At 29.8% G+C, this 16,859-nt stretch overlaps 1 protein-coding gene across 1 annotated transcript; it reads right to left on the bottom strand.

Annotated features, from left to right (window-relative positions):
* Nucleotides 1–401: 401 nt before the first annotated feature.
* On the bottom strand, nt 402–14,452 carry LOC145323259 (D-beta-hydroxybutyrate dehydrogenase, mitochondrial). The gene is made up of 13 exons (XM_080165696.1): nt 14,391–14,452; nt 14,101–14,177; nt 13,704–13,759; nt 13,373–13,435; nt 12,992–13,079; nt 12,500–12,636; nt 11,537–11,650; nt 11,222–11,290; nt 10,536–10,601; nt 10,163–10,256; nt 9,665–9,752; nt 8,758–8,853; nt 402–530 (listed from the first exon to the last, which is right to left on the bottom strand). Exons 1-13 carry the CDS (start codon nt 14,400–14,402, stop codon nt 438–440), a joined length of 1,053 nt encoding a protein of 350 aa, XP_080021822.1. The 5' UTR covers nt 14,403–14,452; the 3' UTR covers nt 402–437.
* Between the last annotated feature and the right edge of the window lie 2,407 nt (nt 14,453–16,859).

Here is a 16,859-nt window from a genome sequence, read left to right as displayed (position 1 = left end):
CGTATAAAACTGAATATAATACGATGCTAGACATAGTTTTTTCGTATGGATGAGAACCGGTTCCTATCCACCGGATTCGAATGAATACGAGAAAAAGTTTTAACCCACCTTTTTTGTTTTTAAAGAATGTAAGCAAAAAGTTGGGGGAGGGTTCCGTCCCCCAAGAAAATATCTTAAACCACCACAGGACCAATTTTATTTCTTCCTAATCGGTTTAGCGGTTACCGAGATCTCGGCATTATCCTCTTATAATTTTTTTCTTCAATTTTTAAAATATTTTTATTTGTGCAATCTTTCAGTGTCTTAACCTTTTCACAAATAATTTTAATTTACAGAGAGGGTTATATAATTTATCATAATGTGGGCTATACATCAATGTAATGTCAAAAAATCTTAAATGTTTCAAGTTTATTTCAGTTTGTTGTCAAATATTACAATTATAGGTACAGAATTTCATATACTTTCTCTGGCATATGCGTGGCTATTATACAACGAACTTTGAAGTACAAATCCATTGGTTGGTAACGTACCTAAAATTAAATAAAGGATAATTAACACCAACACATAGTAATTATTTTTTAACCAAGTTTGTTTTAAATTTGATTTAAAACATTTTGTTGCTTAAAAGCAATGTTATATAGGGCAAAAAATAAATAAGATCAGAATACTAGCAACCTTCCTTCCCTCTAGAGGCTTCTTGGAAAACTAAAAAGAGGGAGTGGGTGTTACACACTTAATGGAGCTATTTTGATAAGACAATGGCCAATAAATTGATGTACATCCCCAATGATGATACACAAAATTCTCTCATCTGTAGATTTCAATTATTGGTTGAAACGTTTGGGCACTCAACTTAATTAATCAACCTATTAAAAGTCCCCAAAATTGATAATCCAATGAATAAGAAAATGTTATTAAAAACTTTGGGGACTAAGTTACCTGTGGAAATACATCCAGCAAAGTATCTGTATAACTATCAATAACAGGACTAATATCTTAATATTAGAAGTATACCTACTCTATAACTATATGTATATATATTTACCTGTGGAAATACATCCAGCAAAGCATCTGTATAACTATTAATAACAGGACTGATATCTTAATATTAGAAGTATACCTACTCTATAACTATATGTATATATATTTACATGTGGAAATACATCCAGCAAAGTATCTGTATAACTATTAATAACAGGACTAATATCTTAATATTAGAAGTATACCTACTCTATAACTATATGTATATATATTTACCTGTGGAAATACATCCAGCAAAGTATCTGTATAACTATTAATAACAGGACTAATATCTTAATATTAGAAGTATACCTACTCTATAACTATATGTATATATATTTACCTGTGGAAATACATCCAGCAAAGCATCTGTATAACTATTAATAACAGGACTGATATCTTAATATTAGAAGTATACCTACTCTATAACTATATGTATATATATTTACATGTGGAAATACATCCAGCAAAGCATCTGTATAACTATTAATAACAGGACTAATATCTTAATATTAGAAGTATACCTACTCTATAACTATATGTATATATATTTACCTGTGGAAATACATCCAGCAAAGCATCTGTATAACTATCAATAACAGGACTGATATCTTAATATTAGAAGTATACCTACTCTATAACTATATGTATATATATTTACCTGTGGAAATACATCCAGCAAAGCATCTGTATAACTATTAATAACAGGACTGATATCTTAATATTAGAAGTATACCTATTCTATAACTATATGTATATATATTTACATGTGGAAATACATCCAGCAAAGCATCTGTATAACTATTAATAACAGGACTGATATCTTAATATTAGAAGTATACCTACTCTATAACTATATGTATATATATTTACCTGTGGAAATACATCCAGCAAAGCATCTGTATAACTATTAATAACAGGACTAATATCTTAATATTAGAAGTATACCTACTCTATAACTATATGTATATATATTTACCTGTGGAAATACATCCAGCAAAGCATCTGTATAACTATTAATAACAGGACTAATATCTTAATATTAGAAGTATACCTACTCTATAACTATATGTATATATATTTACCTGTGGAAATACATCCAGCAAAGCATCTGTATAACTATTAATAACAGGACTGATATCTTAATATTAGAAGTATACCTACTCTATAACTATATGTATATATATTTACCTGTGGAAATACATCCAGCAAAGCATCTGTATAACTATTAATAACAGGACTAATATCTTAATATTAGAAGTATACCTACTCTATAACTATATGTATATATATTTACATGTGGAAATACATCCAGCAAAGCATCTGTATAACTATTAATAACAGGACTGATATCTTAATATTAGAAGTATACCTACTCTATAACTATATGTATATATATTTACCTGTGGAAATACATCCAGCAAAGTATCTGTATAACTATTAATAACAGGACTGATATCTTAATATTAGAAGTATACCTACTCTATAACTATATGTATATATTTACCTGTGGAAATACATCCAGCAAAGCATCTGTATAACTATTAATAACAGGACTGATATCTTAATATTAGAAGTATACCTACTCTATAACTATATGTATATATTTACCTGTGGAAATACATCCAGCAAAGCATCTGTATAACTATTAATAACAGGACTGATATCTTAATATTAGAAGTATACCTACTCTATAACTATATGTATATATATTTACCTGTGGAAATACATCCAGCAAAGTATCTGTATAACTATTAATAACAGGACTGATATCTTAATATTAGAAGTATACCTACTCTATAACTATATGTATATATTTACCTGTGGAAATACATCCAGCAAAGCATCTGTATAACTATTAATAACAGGACTAATATCTTAATATTAGAAGTATACCTACTCTATAACTATATGTATATATATTTACCTGTGGAAATACATCCAGCAAAGCATCTGTATAACTATTAATAACAGGACTAATATCTTAATATTAGAAGTATACCTACTCTATAACTATATGTATATATATTTACCTGTGGAAATACATCCAGCAAAGCATCTGTATAACTATCAATAACAGGACTGATATCTTAATATTAGAAGTATACCTACTCTATAACTATATGTATATATATTTACCTGTGGAAATACATCCAGCAAAGCATCTGTATAACTATTAATAACAGGACTGATATCTTAATATTAGAAGTATACCTACTCTATAACTATATGTATATATATTTACATGTGGAAATACATCCAGCAAAGCATCTGTATAACTATTAATAACAGGACTAATATCTTAATATTAGAAGTATACCTACTCTATAACTATATGTATATATATTTACCTGTGGAAATACATCCAGCAAAGCATCTGTATAACTATTAATAACAGGACTGATATCTTAATATTAGAAGTATACCTACTCTATAACTATATGTATATATTTACCTGTGGAAATACATCCAGCAAAGCATCTGTATAACTATTAATAACAGGACTAATATCTTAATATTAGAAGTATACCTACTCTATAACTATATGTATATATTTACCTGTGGAAATACATCCAGCAAAGCATCTGTATAACTATTAATAACAGGACTGATATCTTAATATTAGAAGTATACCTACTCTATAACTATATGTATATATATTTACCTGTGGAAATACATCCAGCAAAGTATCTGTATAACTATTAATAACAGGACTAATATCTTAATATTAGAAGTATACCTACTCTATAACTATATGTATATATATTTACCTGTGGAAATACATCCAGCAAAGCATCTGTATAACTATTAATAACAGGACTGATATCTTAATATTAGAAGTATACCTACTCTATAACTATATGTATATATATTTACATGTGGAAATACATCCAGCAAAGCATCTGTATAACTATTAATAACAGGACTAATATCTTAATATTAGAAGTATACCTACTCTATAACTATATGTATATATTTACCTGTGGAAATACATCCAGCAAAGCATCTGTATAACTATTAATAACAGGACTGATATCTTAATATTAGAAGTATACCTACTCTATAACTATATGTATATATATTTACATGTGGAAATACATCCAGCAAAGCATCTGTATAACTATTAATAACAGGACTGATATCTTAATATTAGAAGTATACCTACTCTATAACTATATGTATATATATTTACCTGTGGAAATACATCCAGCAAAGTATCTGTATAACTATTAATAACAGGACTAATATCTTAATATTAGAAGTATACCTACTCTATAACTATATGTATATATATTTACCTGTGGAAATACATCCAGCAAAGCATCTGTATAACTATTAATAACAGGACTGATATCTTAATATTAGAAGTATACCTACTCTATAACTATATGTATATATATTTACCTGTGGAAATACATCCAGCAAAGCATCTGTATAACTATTAATAACAGGACTAATATCTTAATATTAGAAGTATACCTACTCTATAACTATATGTATATATATTTACATGTGGAAATACATCCAGCAAAGCATCTGTATAACTATTAATAACAGGACTGATATCTTAATATTAGAAGTATACCTACTCTATAACTATATGTATATATATTTACATGTGGAAATACATCCAGCAAAGCATCTGTATAACTATTAATAACAGGACTAATATCTTAATATTAGAAGTATACCTACTCTATAACTATATGTATATATATTTACCTGTGGAAATACATCCAGCAAAGCATCTGTATAACTATTAATAACAGGACTGATATCTTAATATTAGAAGTATACCTACTCTATAACTATATGTATATATATTTACATGTGGAAATACATCCAGCAAAGCATCTGTATAACTATTAATAACAGGACTGATATCTTAATATTAGAAGTATACCTACTCTATAACTATATGTATATATATTTACCTGTGGAAATACATCCAGCAAAGCATCTGTATAACTATTAATAACAGGACTAATATCTTAATATTAGAAGTATACCTACTCTATAACTATATGTATATATATTTACCTGTGGAAATACATCCAGCAAAGCATCTGTATAACTATTAATAACAGGACTGATATCTTAATATTAGAAGTATACCTACTCTATAACTATATGTATATATTTACCTGTGGAAATACATCCAGCAAAGCATCTGTATAACTATTAATAACAGGACTGATATCTTAATATTAGAAGTATACCTACTCTATAACTATATGTATATATATTTACCTGTGGAAATACATCCAGCAAAGTATCTGTATAACTATTAATAACAGGACTGATATCTTAATATTAGAAGTATACCTACTCTATAACTATATGTATATATTTACCTGTGGAAATACATCCAGCAAAGCATCTGTATAACTATTAATAACAGGACTAATATCTTAATATTAGAAGTATACCTACTCTATAACTATATGTATATATATTTACCTGTGGAAATACATCCAGCAAAGCATCTGTATAACTATTAATAACAGGACTAATATCTTAATATTAGAAGTATACCTACTCTATAACTATATGTATATATATTTACATGTGGAAATACATCCAGCAAAGCATCTGTATAACTATCAATAACAGGACTGATATCTTAATATTAGAAGTATACCTACTCTATAACTATATGTATATATATTTACCTGTGGAAATACATCCAGCAAAGCATCTGTATAACTATTAATAACAGGACTGATATCTTAATATTAGAAGTATACCTACTCTATAACTATATGTATATATATTTACATGTGGAAATACATCCAGCAAAGCATCTGTATAACTATTAATAACAGGACTAATATCTTAATATTAGAAGTATACCTACTCTATAACTATATGTATATATATTTACCTGTGGAAATACATCCAGCAAAGCATCTGTATAACTATTAATAACAGGACTGATATCTTAATATTAGAAGTATACCTACTCTATAACTATATGTATATATTTACCTGTGGAAATACATCCAGCAAAGCATCTGTATAACTATTAATAACAGGACTAATATCTTAATATTAGAAGTATACCTACTCTATAACTATATGTATATATTTACCTGTGGAAATACATCCAGCAAAGCATCTGTATAACTATTAATAACAGGACTGATATCTTAATATTAGAAGTATACCTACTCTATAACTATATGTATATATATTTACCTGTGGAAATACATCCAGCAAAGTATCTGTATAACTATTAATAACAGGACTAATATCTTAATATTAGAAGTATACCTACTCTATAACTATATGTATATATATTTACCTGTGGAAATACATCCAGCAAAGCATCTGTATAACTATTAATAACAGGACTGATATCTTAATATTAGAAGTATACCTACTCTATAACTATATGTATATATATTTACATGTGGAAATACATCCAGCAAAGCATCTGTATAACTATTAATAACAGGACTAATATCTTAATATTAGAAGTATACCTACTCTATAACTATATGTATATATTTACCTGTGGAAATACATCCAGCAAAGCATCTGTATAACTATTAATAACAGGACTGATATCTTAATATTAGAAGTATACCTACTCTATAACTATATGTATATATATTTACATGTGGAAATACATCCAGCAAAGCATCTGTATAACTATTAATAACAGGACTGATATCTTAATATTAGAAGTATACCTACTCTATAACTATATGTATATATATTTACCTGTGGAAATACATCCAGCAAAGTATCTGTATAACTATTAATAACAGGACTAATATCTTAATATTAGAAGTATACCTACTCTATAACTATATGTATATATATTTACCTGTGGAAATACATCCAGCAAAGCATCTGTATAACTATTAATAACAGGACTGATATCTTAATATTAGAAGTATACCTACTCTATAACTATATGTATATATATTTACCTGTGGAAATACATCCAGCAAAGCATCTGTATAACTATTAATAACAGGACTAATATCTTAATATTAGAAGTATACCTACTCTATAACTATATGTATATATATTTACATGTGGAAATACATCCAGCAAAGCATCTGTATAACTATTAATAACAGGACTGATATCTTAATATTAGAAGTATACCTACTCTATAACTATATGTATATATATTTACATGTGGAAATACATCCAGCAAAGCATCTGTATAACTATTAATAACAGGACTAATATCTTAATATTAGAAGTATACCTACTCTATAACTATATGTATATATATTTACCTGTGGAAATACATCCAGCAAAGCATCTGTATAACTATTAATAACAGGACTGATATCTTAATATTAGAAGTATACCTACTCTATAACTATATGTATATATATTTACATGTGGAAATACATCCAGCAAAGCATCTGTATAACTATTAATAACAGGACTGATATCTTAATATTAGAAGTATACCTACTCTATAACTATATGTATATATATTTACCTGTGGAAATACATCCAGCAAAGCATCTGTATAACTATTAATAACAGGACTAATATCTTAATATTAGAAGTATACCTACTCTATAACTATATGTATATATATTTACCTGTGGAAATACATCCAGCAAAGCATCTGTATAACTATTAATAACAGGACTAATATCTTAATATTAGAAGTATACCTACTCTATAACTATATGTATATATATTTACATGTGGAAATACATCCAGCAAAGCATCTGTATAACTATTAATAACAGGACTAATATCTTAATATTAGAAGTATACCTACTCTATAACTATATGTATATATATATACATGTGGAAATACATCCAGCAAAGCATCTGTATAACTATCAATAACAGGACTGATATCTTAATATTAGAAGTATACCTACTCTATAACTATATGTATATATATTTACCTGTGGAAATACATCCAGCAAAGCATCTGTATAACTATTAATAACAGGACTGATATCTTAATATTAGAAGTATACCTACTCTATAACTATATGTATATATATTTACCTGTGGAAATACATCCAGCAAAGTATCTGTATAACTATTAATAACAGGACTGATATCTTAATATTAGAAGTATACCTACTCTATAACTATATGTATATATTTACCTGTGGAAATACATCCAGCAAAGTATCTGTATAACTATTAATAACAGGACTGATATCTTAATATTAGAAGTATACCTACTCTATAACTATATGTATATATTTACCTGTGGAAATACATCCAGCAAAGCATCTGTATAACTATTAATAACAGGACTGATATCTTAATATTAGAAGTATACCTACTCTATAACTATATGTATATATATTTACCTGTGGAAATACATCCAGCAAAGCATCTGTATAACTATCAATAACAGGACTAATATCTTAATATTAGAAGTATACCTACTCTATAACTATATGTATATATATTTACCTGTGGAAATACATCCAGCAAAGCATCTGTATAACTATTAATAACAGGACTGATATCTTAATATTAGAAGTATACCTACTCTATAACTATATGTATATATATTTACCTGTGGAAATACATCCAGCAAAGCATCTGTATAACTATTAATAACAGGACTGATATCTTAATATTAGAAGTATACCTACTCTATAACTATATGTATATATATTTACATGTGGAAATACATCCAGCAAAGCATCTGTATAACTATCAATAACAGGACTAATATCTTAATATTAGAAGTATACCTACTCTATAACTATATGTATATATATTTACCTGTGGAAATACATCCAGCAAAGCATCTGTATAACTATTAATAACAGGACTGATATCTTTAGTTCCATTGTTCATATAGCTCCTCATTACCTCAACCTTAAATTTTATTTATTTTAGCTACCCCCAGGGACCAGGATTATGGCAAACAATTCTTCCGACAAAGACCAAATTGTGTCAAAAATGCTCCATGTGACGTCATAAAAATGAGGGATTATCCATCTCTTTTTAGGGGTTTTCTTTCCCACTTCTCCTCTCATCTCCCTCATTTTCCGTCACATGGATCATTCTTGACTCAATTTGGTTTTTGTCAATTCTTTATTTGCTTTCCTTTATACCCACTTCCCTTTAGTTGCATCTCAAAACAAAGTATTACTTTTTACGACAATTTCTAGTTGAATTAAATTCCTGAAACACAGCATCTGATAGAGATACATAAAAATTAATGAAAACTGCAATTTTTGAGATTTTAAGTTAAAAAAATGGCCAAAAATGTCTATGAGTAGGGGTAAAGGAATGTTTACACCCCTCAAACTTTGAAACCCAACATTTTATCCCTCCTTTCTTCAAAGAATTATAAAATTACATTAGATATCCCTATCCCTCACTCAAACCTTTAAATCTCCTCTCTTTAATTCCCTCAAATAAAAAAAGGCTTGGACGTCCCTTAAAATGGTGCAAATTGACATAATCAATATGGCCTTAATTAAGAGATAACCGATAAGTTGATGTAAACTCTCAATTATGGTAAAGAAATTACCACATATGTAGATTAAAACTATTAGATTTAAATTTCAGACACTGCTAGTTGGAACCAATCAATCTAGATTCAATAAAAGTACCCAAAGTTTTTAATAAAAGGAATGAGAAAACATATCACTAACCCCCTTCCACCCTGGGCCTTCCTTACCTTCTTATTGAAGTAATCTTTTCCATAAACTTGTTTAACTTCATCTGACATTTCACTCCACATTAACTCGGCTTGGCTCATGACAAACCTAGAAAATCACCAAACCTATATTCTCCAAAATATTACTAAAAGGTTTCGTGATGTTATATTATGATTTTATTTGATGACCGCTGAAGGTCTACACTTTGTTATAAACCTTTAAAATAAATCAAAATATAATATACAAAGTCAATGAAAAAAAATGAGCTTTGGTTATAAAAAAACTTAGGACTAATTATAAGAAAAAAATCTTAGTCTAATATTTTGGTAAAATTAAGAAACTTCCTTCCTTTTGCGGTAAATTATTTTTTTTGTAAAGGAAATACGGATATCCTTAGTTATAGAGTAGTTACACTACTAATCATACTTTTCATTGAATATATTAGTTCCAGCAATATAATTTCCAGGTTCCAGCAAGTAAATAATATTGACATAGAGTAGTTGCACTATTAATCTTACTTTTCATTGAATATATTAGTTCCAGCAATATAATTTCCAGGTTCTAACAAGGACACGCTCACTCCAAAACTCTTCATCTCGTATCTCAAACAATCTTTACAAAACAATTTATAAACAATTATAAAATTAAAAATCTAGAACAACCAAACAGATCGACTGACAAAGTGAGTTACAGAGGGTAGATGCTTAAAAGATCATAACAGACAAATAGCCAGTCTTAAATTAACTATTAAAATAGCCCAAAACCATTCAGGGGCCCATGTCAAGCTTAACTTTAACGAGAAATCAATCGATTCAGTGGATAACAAGATCTTAACTACAAACAAACAATCATACTACTTTATATAATAAGATAAAATTATAAAATTATTACCTAAGAATCCTTCAAGGGCGTATTTAGAAGCCACATATGGGGAACGTGTGGGAACTGCAAATCTACCTAAAAACAAGTTTTAAAAAATTATTGATTTATATTTCAAAATATTTGTCCTATCTTACTAAGTTTAATATTTTCTATTTATTTCTGTAGAAAATACCATATTATCTATATTACAAAGTAGAACGATGTCTCCTGTTTGTCAAATCAATTTGATTTGAATTTGTCTGTTTGTGTGTTTGTTTGTCTGTTTGTTTGTAGCGAAGGATCTCGCTAACCGCTGAACCGATTGGGTTCTCCTTTACAGGGTAGCTTTTCATAGGTCCTGGGAAGGTTTATTACTATTTTCCAAAAATGAAAAATACCCCCCCCCCAAAAAAAAAAAATATTTTTTCTTTTTCTTTTTAAAACTAAAATTTAAATAGTGGGGTCGACTAACCCCTTCCCCCCCCCCCAAAAAAAAAAAATTCCCCCCCCCCCAATTTTTTTTTTAAAACTAAAATACGAATAATTGGTTTGAGCAAACCTCTTGGGGCAAAGCCCCTAGAGGCTAGGGGCGAAGCCGCTAGTACTTTATAATTGGTTGATTTTAAAAATACTTTGTAAATATAAAATGTTTATTTTTCAAAAACACAAATTTAGCTGCGCTACTTATGAACAAAATTGTCCATGTTTTTTGTTACCTAATCCACTAGTAATGGTGACAATTCGTCCTTTGGACTTTCTCAGTAATGGCAGCATATGCTTGGCACCTACAATAAAAGTATCTTATAACATTTTTCTATATCATATGGTAGATATGTTTTTTAGTACGCCAAATTTTCAGGGGAGTGCAAAAAGCATAACACCCTTCTTAGGCTCGAACCTCTTTGGATTTTAGTTTAAAGGGGGTATGCCTAATAAGCTGATAGACATTCCTATGTTCAAATAGGAATATCAACACAATAATAGTCGTCTTATGTTGATATCAGCACCAAAGTTTAACAGGAAAAACTAACCTAAGATGACACCATTGACGTTGATATTCATGGCTTTGTTGAAGTTGCTCATGCTGACCCACTCTACGTCTCCAAAAGTGGCCCATCCAGCATTGTTCACCAAGCCCCAGAGACCTAAACAAAACAGTAACCTTTAAAAGCAGTGAAATTCCGATGATTGTGCATGATTAGGTTAGGGCCTCCTTCTGTTTGTGATATCTTAAAGGACAGACAATCTACCTCTTAAATAAGCTGCAGATGGATTGTTTTTATAGTGACTCTAAAAATGACGTCAAACTGGCCCACCATTGGTAAATTAAAATGTATACTTGCCTGCTATTGGTAATTTAGTATGAGAATTGGCCTATCGTTGGTCATTTGTATTGTATGATGTCTTTTTTATAGCCACTATAAAGAGCTTACTTAAGATGCTGTAGAGAGATGTTCCTTGATTTAAACTAGGGTTGGGCCGGATACTTTTTTGGCCGGATACCGGATATCCGGCTGATTTCAAATGCCGGATATCCGGCAAATATCCGGTTATCCGGCCAAATTACCGGATAACCGGCTAAATTACCAGATATTAAAGTAGCAAAAAATATTTATTAATAAACTTTTGAGATTTCATATATAAAATGTACATAAAGATAAACATATTCAAAAAATGTTCTTCTATCTTCAATAATAAGAAAATTATAGCCATTTAAAATTTTAAAAAGCAGAGATTTTTGGTGTAAAATATAAAAAAAGTTATAGCCGGATATCCGGCCGGATAGTTTCAATATCCGGAATCCGGCCGGATATTGAGAATGGCCGGATATCCGGCCACACCGGATATCCGGCCCAACCCTAATTTAAACACTTGCATTACTCCAGTCCTCAGGTTTAGTAACATCCAGCTGGATCACATGAGGTCTGGGCCTCCAATATTTGTCCTATTTTTAAGAGATCTTAAGAGACAGACATTCTACCTATTTATATAACCTGCAGATGCCGTTGAAAGATGTTCCTTGATATAGACACTGGCATTACTCCAATCCTCTGATTTAGTAACATCCAGCTGAATCACATGGAGGTCTGGACCTCCAATGCTTCTCAATTCTGTGGCCCCAGCTCCATCACTAGAAATTTAGGAACACATAAGTCATATATACTAATCCACTATGTTATTTTAGCCCATGTCACATGTTGAAAAGGTTTTAAAAAATGAACGTATATTTGTTAATTTGTACATTTAATTGTACGGTTTGAATTTAATTCTGCAAAATTTGATTTTGTAATAAAATGTTTAAAATTTGAAGAAACATATTTTTTACTCAATAATATAAATCTTATTATTGATAGACATTGTTTCTAAATTTCTAATTTGTGTTCAAAATAACAATAAATGTCCAACAGCATTTTAATAAGTGACAATCATGGACGAACGGATGAATTTCCTCCTTATACAGTACCTAATTAACTTAATTTCAATACCTGTCAGCCAACAGGCAGCCAGCAAACACCTTGAATCCCAGAGCATGAAGATGCTTGGCCAGAACCAATCCAAACCCAGTATCACATCCTAATTAAGAGTTTAAAGGGAAAAAGAATAAAAAGGCAATCTTTTAGCTAACTTATATATTTTAATATAAAAGTAAAATAATCTCTGTCTGTGGTTCTTCTCTACAGTAAGGGTTCTAAAAGGTTCTGGCAGGTTTATAACTATTTTGGAGGAGGGTCTAACCACCCTTTAAAAAAATATCTAGAAAAAAAGGCCCCTTCCAAAAATAATTTTTTTACTTTTAAAACAATAATTCAAAGTGCCCCTAGAGGCATCATGAGGAGTATCCGCTAGTGTACAGAGAATATACTAACCTGTAATTAGAACAGATTTATCTTCAATATCCAACTGTAAGGAGGACTGAACAAGTGAAGCCCCTGACATAAGATTTTAGTTTAAATATGTACCGCAAGGGGTCTGCCATTAGTTTTACATATTTATGAGTTAATTAGAAAAAAACCCTAAGATTTTAGCTAAAAGAAAAACAAATTTGATTATACTATTTATTAATTTATGGTAATGAGTTACACCTCTTTAGTAAGGCCAAGGCATTTCCCCTATGTTAAATGTTATCAAGGACATAACAGTTACAATATTTTAACATCCCTAGTATGATGTGGTGTATAATGAATTTTAAAATGTTACCTAAGCCTACGACAAGAAACATTTGATTCCAAGTATGAAAGTCCCATTTCAGAAAACTAAAAAAAACATAAGACTTTGTTTAACCATTGGAAGTTACCGTTTCTGAGATAATAAGGAACATACAGATTCCAGCATTAAAAGTAATTCAATTCAAAATCAAGATCACATAATAAACATTACCCCTCATAACTAACCCCCCCCCCCCCCCCCCATTTATTTTAGGTTTTAGTGAATATTGGATAGCCCGGCAGGAAAAGGGCTCCCGGAGTGATTAGGCCTTTGAAAAAATTCCCCCCCCCCCCCATCTTCCCGTTTTCAATTTTTTCCCCAAATAAAGGGAGAGGGGAGTTAATTGCTCTTTAGAAACTCTGAGGAAAAGCACCTAGGTTTCTAATACCTTAGGATGTAAGAGGTGACGGCTGACCAAAGAATAATCATCAAACATCGTTGTAACAAGTCAAGATCTGTTCGTATCTAATATAACAAGAACTATTATTATATTCATAAATATAACCACTGTCATTACAAGCTTTCTTCCTGTTGTATTAATTGTAAAACAGTAGATAGTTTTGTAATAATATTATAGGAATACAATTAATAATTATCTTTAAAAATCATTCTATTGCGTTTGTAAATTTTGTTTTCAGACTTTTTTAAATAAGTCAACAAACAATTAAATTTTCTAACCTTAACTTGCATTATGCTTGATAATTTATCTGAAAATTTTGTCCATTAAATTATTTCAAAATCTGTAGTGCTAAAAGCATATTTTTAATCTATTTTATAATTTGTTAATGCTAGATTACAATATCACCGTGTGAATTTGTAAATTAGATCTCAGCATGACCAAGTCGGTGTTGTCAAGTAACTAAACTTATAGAACAACTATTGCATATTAAAACATGACCAAGTTGGTATTGTCAAGTAACTAAACTCATAGAACAACTATTTCATATTAAAATATGACCAAATCGGTATTTTTAAGTAACTAAACTTATAGAACAACTATTGCATGTTAAAAAATGACCAAGTCGGTTATGTAAAGTAACTAAGGTTTTTAGAACAACTATTGCATGTGGAAATAAGAACAAGTCGGTCTTTTAAAGTAATTAAACTTATAGAACAACTATTGAATGTTAAAACATGACCAAGTCGGTATTGTCAAGTAACTAAACTTATAGAACAACTATTGCATATGAAAACATGACCAAGTCGGTGTTGTCAAGTAACTAAACTTATAGATCAACTATTGTATGTTAAAACATGAACAAGTCGGTGTTGTCAAGTAACTAAACTTATAGAACAACTATTGCATGTTCAAACAAGACCAAGTCGGTGTTGTCAAGTAACTAAACTTATAGAACAACTATTGCATATGAAAACATGACCAAGTCGGTGTTGTCAAGTAACTAAACTTATAGATCAACTATTGTATGTTAAAACATGACCAAGTCGGTGTTGTCAAGTAACTAAACTTATAGAACAACTATTGCATATGAAAACATGAACAAGTCGGTGTTGTCAAGTAACTAAACTTATAGAACAACTATTGCATATGAAAACATGACCAAGTCGGTGTTGTCAAGTAACTAAACTTATAGATCAACTATTGTATGTTAAAACATGACCAAGTCGGTGTTGTCAAGTAACTAAACTTATAGAACAACTATTGCATATGAAAACATGACCAAGTCGGTGTTGTCAAGTAACTAAACTTATAGAACAACTATTGCATATTAAAACATGACCAAGTCTGTGTTGTCAAGTAACTAAACTTATAGAACAACTATTGCATGGTAAAACATGACTAAGTCTGTGTTGTCGAGTAACTAAACTTATAGAACAACTATTGCATATCAAAACATGACCAAGTCTGTGTTGTCAAGTAACTAAACTTATAGAACAACTATTGCATGGTAAAACATGACCAAGTCTGTGTTGTCAAGTAACTAAACTTATAGAACAACTATTGCATATGAAAACATGACCAAGTCGGTGTTTTAAAGTAAGTAAACTTATAGAACAACTATTGCATGTTAAAACATGACCAAGTCTGTGTTGTCAAGTAACTAAACTTATAGAACAACTATTGCATATGAAAACATGACCAAGTCGGTGTTTTAAAGTAAGTAAACTTATAGAACAACTATTGCATATGAAAACATGACCAAGTCGGTGTTTTAAAGTAAGTAAACTTATAGAACAACTATTGCATGTTAAAACATGACCAAGTCAGTGTTGTCAAGTAACTAAACTTATAGAACAACTATTGCATGTTAAAACATGACCAAGTCTGTGTTGTAAAGTAACTAAACTTATAGAACAACTATTGCATGTTTAAACAAGACCAAGTTGGTGTTATGAAGTAACTAAAATTATAGAACAACTATTACATGTTAAATCATGACCAAGTCGGCATTGTTAAGTAACTCAACTTAAAAAAACTATTACATGTTAAATCATGACCAAGTCGGCATTGTCAAGTAACTAAACTTAAAAAAACTATTGCATTTTAAAACATGACCAAGTCGGTAATGTCAAGCAACTAAACTGATAGAACAACTATTACATGTTAAATCATGACCAAGTCGGTATTGTCAAGTAACTAAACTTATAGAACAACTATTGCATGTTAAAACATGACCAAGTCGGTGTTGTCAAGTAACTAAACTTATAGAACAACTATTGAATGTTAAAACATGACCAAGTCGGTGTTGTCAAGTAACTAAACTTATAGAACAACTATTGAATGTAAAAACATGATCAAGTCTGTGTTGTCAAGTAACTAAACTTATAGAACAACTATTGCATGTTAAAACATGACCAAGTCGGTGTTGTCAAGTAACTAAACTTATAGAACAACTATTGAATGTTAAAACATGACCAAGTCGGTGTTGTCAAGTAACTAAACTTATAGAACAACTATTGAATGTAAAAACATGATCAAGTCTGTGTTGTCAAGTAACTAAACTTATAGAACAACTATTGCATGTCAAAACATGACCAAGTCCGTGTTGTCGAGTAACTAAACTTATAGAAAAACTCTTGCATGTTAAAATATGACCAAGTCGGTGTTGTCAAGCAACTAAACTCCCTTCCTTACTTTTGTGGAGAAAGATAAGAAAACAAGACCGAAAACGGTCATAGATACGTAGA

Source organism: Acartia tonsa, chromosome 6 (genome assembly GCF_053477335.1).
Source record: "Acartia tonsa isolate MP-2025a chromosome 6, ASM5347733v1, whole genome shotgun sequence".
Taxonomy (NCBI): Eukaryota; Metazoa; Arthropoda; class Copepoda; order Calanoida; family Acartiidae; genus Acartia; species Acartia tonsa.
The sequence above is the reverse complement of the archived record's forward strand: the minus strand, read 5'-3'. Positions and strand labels throughout refer to the sequence as shown.